Raw genomic sequence first — 14,569 nt, forward strand, 5'->3', positions numbered from 1 at the left:
AACTACACCAGATCCCTCAGCGCTATGTCAGCCCAACTCTGAAACACCTCCAGGGATGGGGACTCCACCACCTCCCTGGGCAGCCCATTCCAGCACCCAACAACCCCTTCTGGAAATAAATTATTCCTAATATCCAGTCTAAACTTTCCCTGGTGCACTTTGAGGCCATTCCCTCTTGTCCTGTCACTTAAGTGGTTCAAGAGGCTCATCCCCAGCTCTCTGCACCCTCCTTTCAGGGAGCTGTAGAGGGCGATGAGGTCTCCCCTCAGCCTCCTCTTCTCCAGACTAAACACCCCCAGTTCCCTCAGCCGCTCCTCGTACGACCTGTGCTCCAGACCCTGCACCAGCTTTGTTGCCATTCTCTGGACACGCTCGAGTCATTCAATGTCCTTTTTGGAGTGAGGGGCCCAAAACTGAACACAACATCGTGTCAATTAGAACAGATGCCCTATGTCTAAATCCAGTTTGCTTATAAAGCCTGGTATTTGGGCACTTATTCTGTGGGTTGCATTTTGAGTATTACCTTTGTCATATATATTTTAGGAACTAATGAAAAACACATGAAAAGTTTCAGCTGATTGTGAAATATATTTTTATAATGTTGCACTATAAGAGGAAGTGACCCAAGACTTTGAAGTTTCTAGATAAAATCCCCTCTAATGGTTACATACCTACAAGGAGCTCTAGAAAAGACAAAGACCTTTCACTGTTGCGTGAAAGTTTTTGCTCACAGTGTATGCTTTCAACATCTATATTTATAGTGCTAAATTGTTTGATCTTGCTCAGCTGTATGTCAGAGATTACAAAATAAGGTCTACGTGTGCCTTCAGTAGGGAATATTCCTGTCTGTTTTAGCTGACAGGTACATAGGTGGGAAATTTTTGCTGAATACCCCTTCGAGGAAGGGTTTGAGGGTTGGTAAAACTGTTGTGGATTTTTTTTTTTTGTGGGAGTGATAGTATTTAGTATAGTCACTTTATATGAATAGGTACATTTTGCCACCACTGCCTACATAGTTTCACAGACTTTTTTATCTTAGCCATCAGAACTAGCTCTTTTTAGCCTATGAATGTATGAAGGAACTATGTTTTATATGGACCTTGTACTATATCAAGTACTGCAATATTTTTTCTGTAAAATTTAGTTTCAAAAATTCATATATGTTTGCTTGTGGGGATGTTACATATGAATGATGTACTACCAAAGAGTCAGCATAAGCCCTAATTTATATACTTCCACTGCACACTTCTTGATTTTTTTATAATAAATATAACTTATTTTTCTCCGGCAGGTAAAACTTGCAGGCTTCATCATTCTGGCACTTCCTAGTCTGTGCAAGGGGTCTTTTTCAGTCAATTAATTTTATTTAAATTTTTTCACAGTATCTCAACGTGCTGTGTGTATCTATGAAACAGTAATCTAAAACTTTGTCAGAAATAAACCACAGGCAGTAGGACTTTCAATGTAATGCCCTTGTGGCTTTAGCACTGAAATAAGTCTTTGGAAGGTCACAGTGTGCAGCCTGCCATCCCCTAACATGCTAAATAAAAAGTTATTTCAAATGAAGAAAGTATTAGGGAACATGAGACAGCACTGCATAAGCACGTTTGTAGGATGCACCTGGTGTTTCCTGTGGAATAAAAAGGATTAGCCACTTGGTTTAGTGGAAATTAAGTCACTGGATTTGAATGATAATACAGGATAAATATTTCTAAAAATAAATACTGAGATGAAGGCAAGATGCTTATCTCTACCAGCCAGGACAAAACCATTATCCTGTGATAAGCTTCTGTTCCACTGGCATAGTCTTTTACATTGCCTGTTACAGTTTGGGAGGGATACTTCTGTGTGTGTGAGCATGATAATGCTATTGGATTTTAAGAAAATCTGAGAGATTCAGATATCTTAATTTTCACTCTTAAAGAATGAATAGATTAAAGTGTTTTATGCTTTGGAATAGTAATATGCATGCGACAGCTCCTGTTTGGAGACACTTGCTCAACTAAATAGGCCTTTTTCATGTACTCATAGTCATATAGGTTTCTTAGTAGTATCTAAATGATTATGGTATCACCAGCTTGCAAAAACGAGCTCTAAAGATTTTGTATATATCCTGCACATTCAGAAAACAAAATCTAAGTGTAATGTCCTTATTCTAGTAATGTATGAAGCCTGAATTTTTTCATAGCTTGTGTATACCTTTTAAAGATGACCTGTGAAGGTCATATTACAGAACCCTCTCATGTTCAGAAAAGAAAATATAAGGGTATTGTCCTTATTCTAATAATGTATGAAGCCCAATTTTTTTTTCATAATCTGTGTAAACGACTTAAAGATTACCTTTGAAGGTCATGTTACAGTACCCTTTCCTTTATTTGCTGTTTCTTTCCTCCTTCCCATGTCCCAGCTTAGAGGATATATGGAGGTACATACATAAATGTCTATGAGTGTCTGTAGGGCCAGTTTTTCTGCCATGCACTGAATCACTACAAATGTGTGTATGGGAAAACACATGTCGCTGAACCAGAATTGCAGGCCATGGGCTCCCAGGACTGCTGTCCAGCTGAAATAACCTTGGATGGGTTGGTGTTGCTGTCCTGTGGGCCCCATATGCAGCTTGGTGCATTCAGTGCCTATGCTGATCAACCAGCGTGAGATCTGATTCCTTTCCAGTCCATTTGCATGGGCTTCTTTCCTTAGGGAAGCTACTGGGACATAGCCAACCCTATAGCCATGCCCAGGGGTCACAGGTGCTCCTGGGACCCTACCATAAAAATGGATTATGGAGGCCAGCATCAGCTGCTACAAAGTGGCATGTACTTGATGCCAGACTAGAACAAACCTTAGAGTTGTGGGCAGCCAAGGTATGGGCCCTTTGCCTTCTCTCAGCACCTGCAACATCTTAGCTACCCTCTGATTTGGTCCAGGCTGCTATAGATACACACACCTTCTGCAGCATAACAGAGCTGTTGTTTTACAGCTCTGAAATGCTGTAGGCAGCAGCACAGGCAGGGATCTCTTCCCCCTCTCCCCAAAGCCCTTGATAAAGTCACCCTCCTCCCTGCCAAAACATTGCTGTAAAAATGATAACTGTGAAATTGCCATACTTGCACATGAAGATTACCTGTTAAGCATTTACTCATAGCTTGCACCTCCCTCTCCATTGTCTGCTAGTCTTGATAAACCCAGAGGACTTCCTTTTGTCTTCACAACTCACCTTGAAGGCTATAACTCTAATTTTGATCTCACAATAGTTTGAGAAGTATTGGTTAGCATTCTGTAAGTGAATGTATGTCCATCCTCGAATGTTAATATAATTCAAGTCTGCAGTTGAATGGCTTCCCTAACCCTTTAGATATGAATTCTGAGTTTGGGATGCTGTGATATTTCTACTGGGACATTGCCTGAGCCAGGAGGCATTTAAGCAAGGTGGAGGACTTTAAACTCTCACAACATTGTGTTCCCAGATAAATCTTCATGCTCCTGAAAGATATGAACACAACACCCTGGAAAATGCTGCCTCAAAAACATCCCTCCACATAACACAGTATAGTACAGGTCAGTGATAGTTCAGGCCTCTGAAGGAGACATGCCTAAATGCTTTAGAGCACTAACCCAGTGGCAGTCTCTAGAACGAGGTCATTCTCTTAATTTCTGAGGCTTCTCAGCTGAAACTCAGACAGTTACCCTCACTCCCAGGTTCTTGGGATAGGACTAAAATCATACTCTTTCTGGCAGAGGCTGCAGAAAGGTTCAAGGTGACATGAACCAGCTCTCAGTACTGACTGATGCGGGATTCAAACCAGTGACCTAGATGTAGAAGACAGTTTATCCCATTATCAACCCCTTGAACCATTCTCCTTTTTGTATTTATTCCTCTGTAAGTCTGTCACAGTATAAATAACTGACAATGTTTTGTGTGTGTGTGCAAACATGTGCCTTACATGTGCCACCTAAGGACACTTTTTTTTGGTGATTTTTACACAAATCCTTGTGTGTAAATCCTAATTAATTTTTAATGGCCAGAGCTCTGGGACAGCTTCAGCTTTGCAACTTTTAGTGACCAGACTATAGTTAATAAACTATGTTTTAGATCTGCAAAAAGAACAAGAGTGAAAATCCTGTGCCCACCTGCAACCAGCTAATCTGATAAAAGCTGTGGGGTTTTTGACTTTTTCTTTTTTTTTTTTTTTTTGGCAACACCAATAATGGGACTAGATAGGGAAATGTTTTCTTTCCTGTCTCTTTGCTCACTTCTTCTTTAAAAGTGCAAATGCTATCTGCATTTGATTGGATGGCAACTTCAGCACTGTCTGATTAAGCCTTTATACAAGCTTACAACAGAGGTGAATGAGAGCATGTGTGTGTGTGTGCGTGAGTGAGTCCATATGTCCTGTAAGCTCAGGATTCAGAGCAGATGTTCACTGATCTGAGCCTGCTATTTTCAAGACTGTCAGCGATTCTAGCAAGGAAGAAGAGGGGAGGGAGGGTCTCTGGCTACCCAGTAAGGTGAGATGTGTTTACTTACGGCAGCCCACCACCAAGCATGAGGGATGCTGGTGAAGTTGGTACTGGAGACATCGTGCTCCACTGTGTAGACCATGGCAGAGAAGGCGAAGATACCCATGGCAATGAAGAGCAAAAGGCAGCCCACCTGCTGGTAGCATTGGCGCAATGTAAAGCCGAAGGCACGCAGCCCAGTGGAATGGCGGGCCAGCTTGAGTATGCGGAAGATACGCATGAGGCGCATGATGCGAAGCACTTGTCCCACCTTGCCCACCCGTCCCACCTTCTCAATATCATGTTCATGCTGGGAGCCCCGACCTCGGGGCTGGTCATCATCAGCAAAGCATTCGAGCAGCAGCTGCAGGTAGAGGGGCAGGATGGCAATGAGGTCTACTGCATTGAGGGCGCTGCTGGCAAAGCGGCGCAGATCTGGGGTAGAGACCAAGCGCAGCAGGTACTCCAGTGTGAAGAACGCGATGCACAGGGTCTCAATGTGCTCCAAGACAGGTCGGCTCTCCCCACTCTTCCGGTCTACCTGCTGCATCTCCTCCACTGTATTGAGTGCCAGGGCCACCACAGAGATAAGCACAAAGAAGCTGGAGGCAACTGCTATCACCTTGGCGGTGACAGAGGAGAAGGGCTTTTCCATGAGGTTCCAGAGGCGCCAGCGCTGGGGACCATAGTAGCGCATGTGGTGGAAGAGCTGCTCATTCTCCTGAGCCTCTGCCTGGGAGCGCAGCTCACGCTGGACCTTCAGCTGCTCGCTCAGCTCATCACGGCGCTCCTCAAAGCAGATGCGGCAACAGCGAGGCGTGTATTTGAGCCGCACACCCCAGTAGCTCAACTCCTCCAAGAAGCTACGAGGGCACAGCTCGTCCCGCACACGCAGCACCCCTGAGGCATAGAAGTTGTACACCAGCTGGAAGACAGCTGGGTCCCTGTCAAAGAAATACTCGTCTACCTGGGCAGTGTAGTCATCACACAGGCCCAGCTGGCAGCGACGGTCAGTGGAGGTAGCCAGGCGGCCCAGGCGGGTCTTGGGGTAGATGGCCACTGCCTGGTAGGTGAGGCGGTAGCTTTGGCCGCCGACGTTGATGTTCAGCACAGACGAAGTGGAAGCTGTGGTCGGGGCTCCAGAGGAAAGGGCAGGGGAGCAAGGAATGGATGATGTGGGCTTGTTTTCTCTCTCAAACGGGTCTCCACTTGGCCATTTTTCTTGTTCCTTCTCTTCCTCTTCCTCATCTTCATCGTCCACATAATAGTTGTAATTCCCCTCAGGTCCCAGGAGCAGTAGAGGCTGGGAATTCAATGGAGCAGTAGCAGAAAAGCCACTCTGTTTGTCTACATGCATTCCTTCATTATCCTTCCCCTTGTCAGTCTGTGGGAGGACATTTGGTGTTTCTCTGCCTTTATGTTTTAGGAAAGGAAACTGTCGCTGCATGTTAAACTGCAACATACTTTTTTTCCTTACTCCTCTCCCCTGTTTGCATTCACCTAATCAAGGAACTAACAGCAGTCCTTTCCAACACTACAAAGTCTGACAATCCTGTTTTCTTCTCTCTTTATCTCAGTAGTATCATGCACAGCAGCGATTCTGCATTTTTCTCCCTGCCAGCCACCACTCCAGTGGTTGTGAAAGCTCTTTGTGGGATATAGACACATGAAGACTGCTGGTTGACCGTTTTAATCTTGCTGACAGGGAAGATCTGAGTGCTTAGAGAAGGGGATTTAGGGGCTATTATCCTGTTCCAGCCTCAGGTCCCTCAGGCTGTGACGTGAATGATTATGGATCCATAAATCTATGAAAAAATCCGTAGGGGAAAAAAATTATTGCTAATAAAAAAAAAATCTACATTTTCCTAATTAAAAGATATATGGATTAAGAATAATCTCAAAATGAAAATGTGTGAGGAGCAGAGGGCAGGAGAGAAAGGGGGAGAGAAAAAGAACTTTACAGATTTTTTTCATCTACATGAGTATAGCATCTCTTGGTTTTCATTAGTGACAATAATGAATAATTGATACACAGATAATGGGTAGGAATTTACTACAGGAGCTCTTAAAATGTTTGAGCAAGTAAAAATTGTCCCTTTATTCCCAGTTAAAATACCTCCATCTGGTTAATGGCTGAGGAAAGTAGCAGTCTGTGCCTGAAGCTTTGGCTGTGCTCTAGGAGCGCAGGTCTCATGCTTCTCTGGACACAGTGGAAGTGAAGGGCAGGGCTGTGAAGGGGTTTCCAGCATGCTACTTCAGACTGTTCATTAACTGCTGAGAAACAGAACAAAGCCACTCTTGTTTCTCTTGCAGGGCATGTTTAATAGCACGAAGACACACAAGGCACCTAGCATGACAGGAGAGATGCTTTCTCTTTGTTTTGATGGAGGTTTCATCCTCAGCTTTGGTTGGGGTGGTGCAAGCATCTCCAGTAACAATGAGCATCCTGAAAGACGGGTTACTTCCCTTTGTTACTGGGAACACTTCATCTGAGCTATGAGCTCCTGTAAAGCAGAGGATACACACAATAAAGGGATGGCTCCTTTGGCATGCTCTTAGCCCCTGAGTTACAGCTTCTTAATACCAGCTTGTTATTCCACCTGTATCCAGGCTGGTGCAGGAAGGAACAAGGCACGAGAAGAGTGCTAGCTTTGGCAACGTTCTTGCTGGTCTGGAAGACTTTACATCTGCAATTCCATAGTGTGCCTTCCACTTGCAGCTCCCTACCCCTTCACACAAGCTGCTCAGACAGTGTATACCAGAGCCTCTGCAGCAGTATTTTTCCTTTGTTGTCCTCAAGCTCCTGTTCTGTCATTAATCTCATGGTCTTGCATCTGCAGACCCCAAAACTTTTGTTTTGGTGGTGTACCATGTGAAGCAATTGCCATTGTTATGAGAATAACCCTTCTTTTTCCTTTTTTCCCTATCCCCAGCTTTTATATTTACTATCTCTTGACAAACATGAAGACATCGTAGTTGAGCATTTTGCAATACTTTTTTTCTCAGGCTACATCCTAATGGGTGTGTCATATTGAATAGCTCTAAATTTCTTCAGGTCACACTGTGACGAGGCCTGGATTATTGGCAATAGGTATTCAGCTGTGCTTGAAAGTTGTTTGCTTCATGAATTTGTCTCCACTGCCCATTCTCTTTCTTAATGCAAAAAAGACAAGGCCCCTATTAATAAGGACTATCAGTGTGCCTTACTACAGATACCAATCTTCTTTGAAGTTTACTTTGAACATTAAACCATGCCATGATGAGTCCTTTGTTAGCAACCTTAATGCAAATTAATGTCCAAGACTATTTCTTTCTTCTAAGCAAACTAATTCAGACACAAGAAAAAAAGTCTGCAATGCCATCATTTTACTAAAAATTCTTGAATGTTTCTTAATCAAGATACAGGCTAAACTATAACTATATTCCTGTTGTCAGCCTCCACTGTAGCATTTCATTTTGCTTTTTGTCAGGCGCCCTGGTCTCACTTCTGAGGAGTATCCAATAAGGCTTATTGCTCACTACCCATGAGGTTATTTCTCATACCATACTGCAGTAGCAGGAGCTTCTACAGGGTGAACTTCATGACTGTCAGATGCCAACACCTGATGAACCTGAACTAAGGTCTTGGACATCACTACTAAGCAAAGAAAGATCGTTAGCTTCACTTCTGCTCAGACTAATCTCTTTGAACTAGATACTCTTGGGAACATAGCTCTTAGGCACCTGGTATACTCTCAAACTTGCCTCTAACTGACAAAATAGATAAAATAAAATTGCTTTACTTATGTTGTTTCGTTTGGGGTGAGACTCGGTTCTGTGCTGCTAAACTCTCAGCCCAGATAGATAAGAAAATGAAATGACCAGAAAATACTTGCACCCCCCCCCCTTTTTTTTTTCCTTAGCTACCTTATTAAGTGTGCTGCTTATCTTCATAAATGTCATTAATAAGAATGCATAACATCTTGTATGGGTAAGAGCAGACTTCAGGCTGCTGAAGGAGCTAATTAGGACAACAAAAATGGCTTTTTCAAATTTGTTAACAGCAAAAGCGGAATCAGAGATAACATTGGTCCATTACTTGATGAGGCTGGTCACCTCACAAATAGATATGTAGTAAAAGCCGAGAAGTTTAATGCCTTGTTTGACTCTGTTTTGAACTCTCTGTTCCATTGAAGATGGGCCCTGAGACCCCTGGAGCCCTGTGTTAGAAGATTATCACTGGGGAGTGATAAACTCCCAGCTGACCCTGAACTTGTTCAAGACTTGCTATTCCAGATGAATACATATCTGTGGAGCCTGATGGGATTCATCTCAGGGTGCTGAAAGAGCTAGCTGATGTTATTGTGGGAACTCTTTACATTATTGGAAATCTGGATAGGTCCCAGTTGACTGGAAGCTGGCAAATGTCCCAATTTTCAAGAAGGGGAAGAAGGAAGGCCCTCATAATTACAGACGTGTCAGTCTCATTTCAGAGCCTGTTAAAATTATGGAGAAGGTTATTCTGGGAGTTACTGAAAAACACTTGAGACACAGTGCAGTCACTGGTCATAGTCAGCATGGGTTCATGAGAGGAAAGTCCTGCTTAACCAAATTAATTTCCTTTTATGACAAGGTCACCCATCTAGTTGACTGAATTAAGCCAGTAGATGTGGATAATTTTTATTTTAGAAAAGCTTTTGATACTGTCTCCCACAGTATCTTTCTGGACAAAATGTCCAGCACACAGCTAGACAAGTCCATAATATGTTGGGTGAGCAACTGGCTGATGGATCAAGCTCAAAGAATTTTAGTAAATGGGGTTACATGAGCCTGGAGGCCAGTCACCAGTGAGATTTCCCAGGACTAGATTCTAGGGTCAGTGCTCTTTAATGTTTTTATAAATGATCTGGACACAGGAATCAAACGTACATTAAGTAATTTTGCTGATGATACTAAACTTGGGGGATCTGTGGAATCCCTCAAGGGTAGAGAAGACTTACAGAGAAATCTGGATAGACCAGAAATCTGGGAAATCACCAACCATGTGAAATTTAACAAGAGCAAGTTCAGGATTTTCCACCTGGGATGAGGTAATCCTGATTGTGTGTACAAACTGGGGGACAAGAGGCTGGAGAGCAGCCCCATGGAAAGACATTTGGGGCTTTAGATTGATGGCAAGTTGAATATGAGTCACCAGTGTGCCCTGGCAGCCAAAAGGGCCAACGGTGTCCTGGGGTGCATTAAGCACAGCATAGCCAGCTGTTCAAAGGAGGTGACTGTCCCCTCTACACTGCACTTGTGATGCCCAGCCTCATGTACTATATGCCGTTGTGGGTGCCTCAATACAAGAAGGACATTGAACTGTTAGACTGTGTCCAGAAGGAGGTGACCAAGATGGTGAAAGACTTCAGAGACAAGACTTACAAGGAGTGGATGAGGTCACTTGGTTTGCTCAGCTTGGAGAAGAGAAGGCTGAGGGGCGACTTCATCTTAGTCTACAAGTTCCTCAAAGGGGGCAGTGGAGGAGGAGGTGCTGAACTCCTCTCTCTGGTGACCAGTGATAGGACACAAGGAAATGGAACGAAGATGCACCAGATGAAGTTCAGAGTGGATATCAGGAAAAGGTCCTTCACTAAGAAGGTGACTGGTCACTGGAACAGGCTTCCTAGGGAAGTCATCATAGCAACAAGCCTGTCAGAGTTCAAGGATCATCTGGACAATGCTCTTAGTCATGTAGGTTAGTTTTAGGTAGTTCTGAGAGAAGAAGGGAGTTGGACTCGAAGATCCTTATGGGCTCCTTCTAACTTGAGATATTCTATGATTCTATGGGTAAACTAAGAAACATGAAAACCTGGCAGTCAGTAACAGTGGAGAATGCTGTCCAGTCAACCAGACAGTGCTCTGGATACCAGCTTCCTGAGAACAGTATTTTCACAGGAGAAAACTAAAGTTAAAAAGGAAGAGGGTTATGAGAAGATGACTCTTTGCAAGTCTTCATCTTAAGAAATTCTGCCTTTTCCCGAGATAGGGGACCATATAACTGCAATGCTTTTTCACTGAACAAATCAGCCTCAGAGTTGAGTATGCTTGTTTTGTTTTTGTTAAGAAAAATGAGAGCTTTTTAATTAAAACTGCCTTGAAGAATTTATACGGCTCTGTAAGGCCTCAAGGGTTTAGTTCCCACCTCACTAGAGGAACTGTTCATAGATTAGTAGGTATTTGAGGTCAAGAAAGGACTGTAAGATCATCTACTCTGACCTACTTGAAAAATGACCCTAGAACTTCACTCTGCAATTCTGCCATTGTGCTAAAAAGTGGGGTTTAAACTGCTTTAACATCTTAGAGACCTGAAATAACATGTTTAGCGATCCATAGGGGAATTGCACTGAAAAATTACATAGGGTTTTTTTCAAGGGTACAGCCAGGCTCTTTCATTAACTTCCAGTGACTCTCAAACTATGTTGACAATGTGGAAAATACTGCTAATGGTGATCATTAATAACATAATAATTACTAATATCCTGCTTATCATATTAGGGCACTCAAAAGGCATAATAGGGCTGAAGGTAGACTGACTGGCTGCAGTGTCTGCTCAAACTGTGAGGGATGACTCAGGGAGTAGGAAAATTAGGATTCTGTTCTGTTTGCCTCTCCGCACATCAATTCTTTATAAAGAGTGACCATCAAAAAAAGAAAATGAAAAAAACCCGCCAAACCTCAGAGTTAGAGCTTTGCCAAAATACCAGATCTGCTCAGAGGTAAAGCAACCTTCACTCTACCTTTCATCTTCACCCAGCTCAGTTAGTTAGACTCAAATGCAAACATCAGTGAGTAAGAGGATCATTCCTGCTCTGTGATTTCAGGGATCTTTGTAACCTACCTCCCTGGCAGATTTTCTCAGCCCTCAGAATGCCATGCTGCTTCTGAACAAATGTTTCCCTTCTTGTTGCTTTCTCTATTTCTGGTTTTGTTTGTGGGGGGTTTTTTGTTGTTGTGGGGTTTTTTGTTTTGTTTTGTGGGGTTTTTGGTTTGTGGGTTTGTTTTTTGTTTTTTTTAAACTGCAAACCCTGCTGCTGCAGCCACCCAGAGGATGCTTAGAAAGGGCAGACAGTAGGAGGAGAGGATGGCTGAAGGGTGGACTAATCAGCATCACTCAGCCACTCATGTCTCTTCCTACTCACATGTTGTGGTGGAGCTCATGTGCCTGTGCAATCCCCTGCCTCCATGCATCAGTTTTGCTTGAACCTACAAGGAAAGAGAACATAGAAACAGCTCCAGATGTAGGCAAGAGGAAGAGGGACAGGCTGCAAAACCTGGGGTTAAGTTGGCAACTTGGTACCTGAGCAGCTATGCTGTGTCACCCAGGGCAACAGCAGTGTTCTATATCCAAAGGGTGCACCTGATGGCTGCAGAAACACACCTGAGCCCAGAGACCTAGGACAAGCTACATGAGCTACCCTTGCTGACTGTGTATCAGCATGTCCTTAGTATCTCTTCCCACCTCTGCCACTCCATGTTATCTCTTCCCTCTCCCAGTGAACTTCTACTGATTGTAAATCACACCTTTTTAAACAGGCAAACCCACAAAGTTTACTGTAGCTGGTCCCCAGGTACTTCTGAATTTTTGCATATTTATCCCTGTCATGATGTCACATAAAAGCATACACAGACAGAATTACCCCCAAGGAACACAGCAGGGGCTAGTCAAACAAAGTCCAGAGCAATTTACCCTAGCTCTTAAACTGTGTCATGTGAAGTGCATTGGCATCTGTGTATGTGCCAGCTCTTACTAGGCACTACTCATGTTCAAGATACGATTCTGGCTACAAAGCTGAAAACTCTTGGAATTCTGCCCTAAACTGCACATCTGAAAACATCAGAAGACTGCAAGGAGTATACAGATGTGTTAAAGAATACCAGAATAAAACAGTTCTTTTAATAAATAGGAAAGTATTATAACTACCAGGGGCTAGGAAGAGCCCAGATCTCTGGGAAGCAAACAACAAATGATACTGTAATGGACTGATGCCTGTTCTATTAAATCTCAGCCAAACCATGTGTTGTTTAAGGGATATGGTTTGGCTGAGATCTTGCAATGAACTGGGAGAGAAGCCAACAAATATTGATTCACCATTTTGAAGAAGCCATTCTGTAACAAGAGATGAAGTGAGGCATAGGAGACATGGAGAATCAGAGAAAGCAAGCTGGTTTTCCCTGTGTTTTGACTCTATGCATAATCCAAGGAGTTTAGCCCATACAGTCCCTGGGAGGTGAAAAGGGACCAAGACCCAGGATTCTGGATTATTTTGTCTTAATTTGGATCTGATTCAGGCAATTGCTATGGAGCAGCCACTACATGAAAGAAGAAAGAGTAGGCTCTTCAGAAGAAGACATGGACATGCAAACTAGCTTTTCTCTGGAATCCCAGCAAGCAGCAAGCCAGCCTTTGCATAGGCATGGACAGCAGTAAGAGAGCATCATGAGTAATCTGTGCAAGCAATAGGTCACCTCACACACATATACAGACAACAACACAATGAGGAGAGAGATACCATAAAGAATCAGAGTCTGCCAGTGACGGGACATAGGGGCATAAAGCACTTAAACTTAGGAAAAGAAAACAGGAATTGCCTCTCTGACTACCACGTATCTCCCAACACACGCAAGAGCTGGATAGCCCCACAGCAGACAGGACAGAGGTAATACAGAAAACAGGATAGCATAGACACTAAATACGACAAAATAATATTGCAAAGAGGCTCTCCAGTCTTGGATGTACTTTTTATGATCTGAAGGCACATGAGCCTGAGGGTGCACACACAGTCAATGTAACCAAGATATATGAGACCAATAGGCACCAGCTGAGACGTGAAGGCTCTCTGTACACAAGCTCTGAATCCACAGCTAAGGCAAAATAATGCGAATTTCACCTATCCCTCTTGCATTGTAAGCTTAAATAAATTGAATGCTTTGTGTTTTCTACATGCTATGGGTATGGACAAAGATACCAAAGCTCTGCTTACGTGGCATGACTTGCTAAACTGCAGGGATGTGCCTATGAGCCTGAGTGTTAACATGGTCAACAGTGATAGCTGTGGTATTCAGCAGGCTACATATCCAGAAAATAGCTGTGTCAGGTGACTCATGTGTGTAGAAAAACTGGGGAAATAGATACGTCTAGTACGTGTTTTAGCAAGTGAATGCATTCTGGCAACAAACACATACGAAAAAAGACACATAAAAAAAGAACAGTACTATATTCCTCTAGATTAATACATTCGTAACCCTTTTTTACAGGTGCAATCCTGAAGAACAAAGTGATTAACCTGGAAACAACCTTCAGAAGAATCAACCAGTATTTTCTGTATTGCATATTGCTGAGCTTTCCACTTGGCCTTGCCTGTTGTATGCAGTGGCTCATTCATAAACATTAACTCTTCAGACAGAGGCAGCTGGTCCCAGCCTTGCAGTGAACACAAACAAACATTAAAAAGCACACACAAGCAGCAGCAAGAGCAAATTTTACTTAATGAGTGGGAATGAATATCATCTGTAAGTAGAGAAGGTGGAAATAGACTGGAAGCAGAGACTCAACCATGATAGTAACATACCTATTGCCACAGGAGGGTGACCTGTGGAACTCATAGTCATTTTGTGCTGCCAAAAGGGAGAAAGTATGGACATGCTTATACAAAATGTTTGCACTTCCTTTTTCTTCCAGGAATTTACTCTTGTGTTTTTTTCATGTTTTGATATTTTCTTATGCATGAATAAGGCACTTCTGACTGGCAGCATACAATGCTCTTTTTTAATGTGGAAGGACCCGGCACAAACAATAATTGGTACTACACTTAGTGAAAACCATCTAAACCTCAGCAGTGATAAAGTCACAAAGTGGAAGACAGAGATGAAAGTCTGTCCTGAAGAACAGCAGTCCCTCAGTCTACACGGCCATCCTGAGTAGGCCTTTTCAAACTTCAGGATCCTGTGGTGGGCTGGACATCAACATGTCCCATGAAACTCAAAGAGCAGCCTGAGTCTGTAAGCTGCATCATCCTGGTACTGTTCCAGTCAACATTTCTTCCCTTTT

At 43.1% G+C, this 14,569-nt stretch overlaps 1 protein-coding gene across 1 annotated transcript in view; it reads right to left on the reverse strand.

The window, feature by feature from the left end:
- The window catches only part of KCNV2 (potassium voltage-gated channel modifier subfamily V member 2), a 43,042-nt gene that overhangs the window by 5,361 nt on the left and 23,112 nt on the right, over positions 1-14,569 (reverse strand). Inside the window, exon 2 of the mRNA XM_074931201.1 lies at positions 4,529-6,305. Within this exon, the coding sequence (XP_074787302.1) occupies positions 4,529-5,962 (1,434 nt within the window). The 5' untranslated portion in view covers positions 5,963-6,305. The remainder of the gene's footprint in view (positions 1-4,528; positions 6,306-14,569) is intronic.

Source organism: Athene noctua, chromosome Z (assembly GCF_965140245.1).
Source record: "Athene noctua chromosome Z, bAthNoc1.hap1.1, whole genome shotgun sequence".
Taxonomy (NCBI): domain Eukaryota; kingdom Metazoa; phylum Chordata; class Aves; order Strigiformes; family Strigidae; genus Athene; species Athene noctua.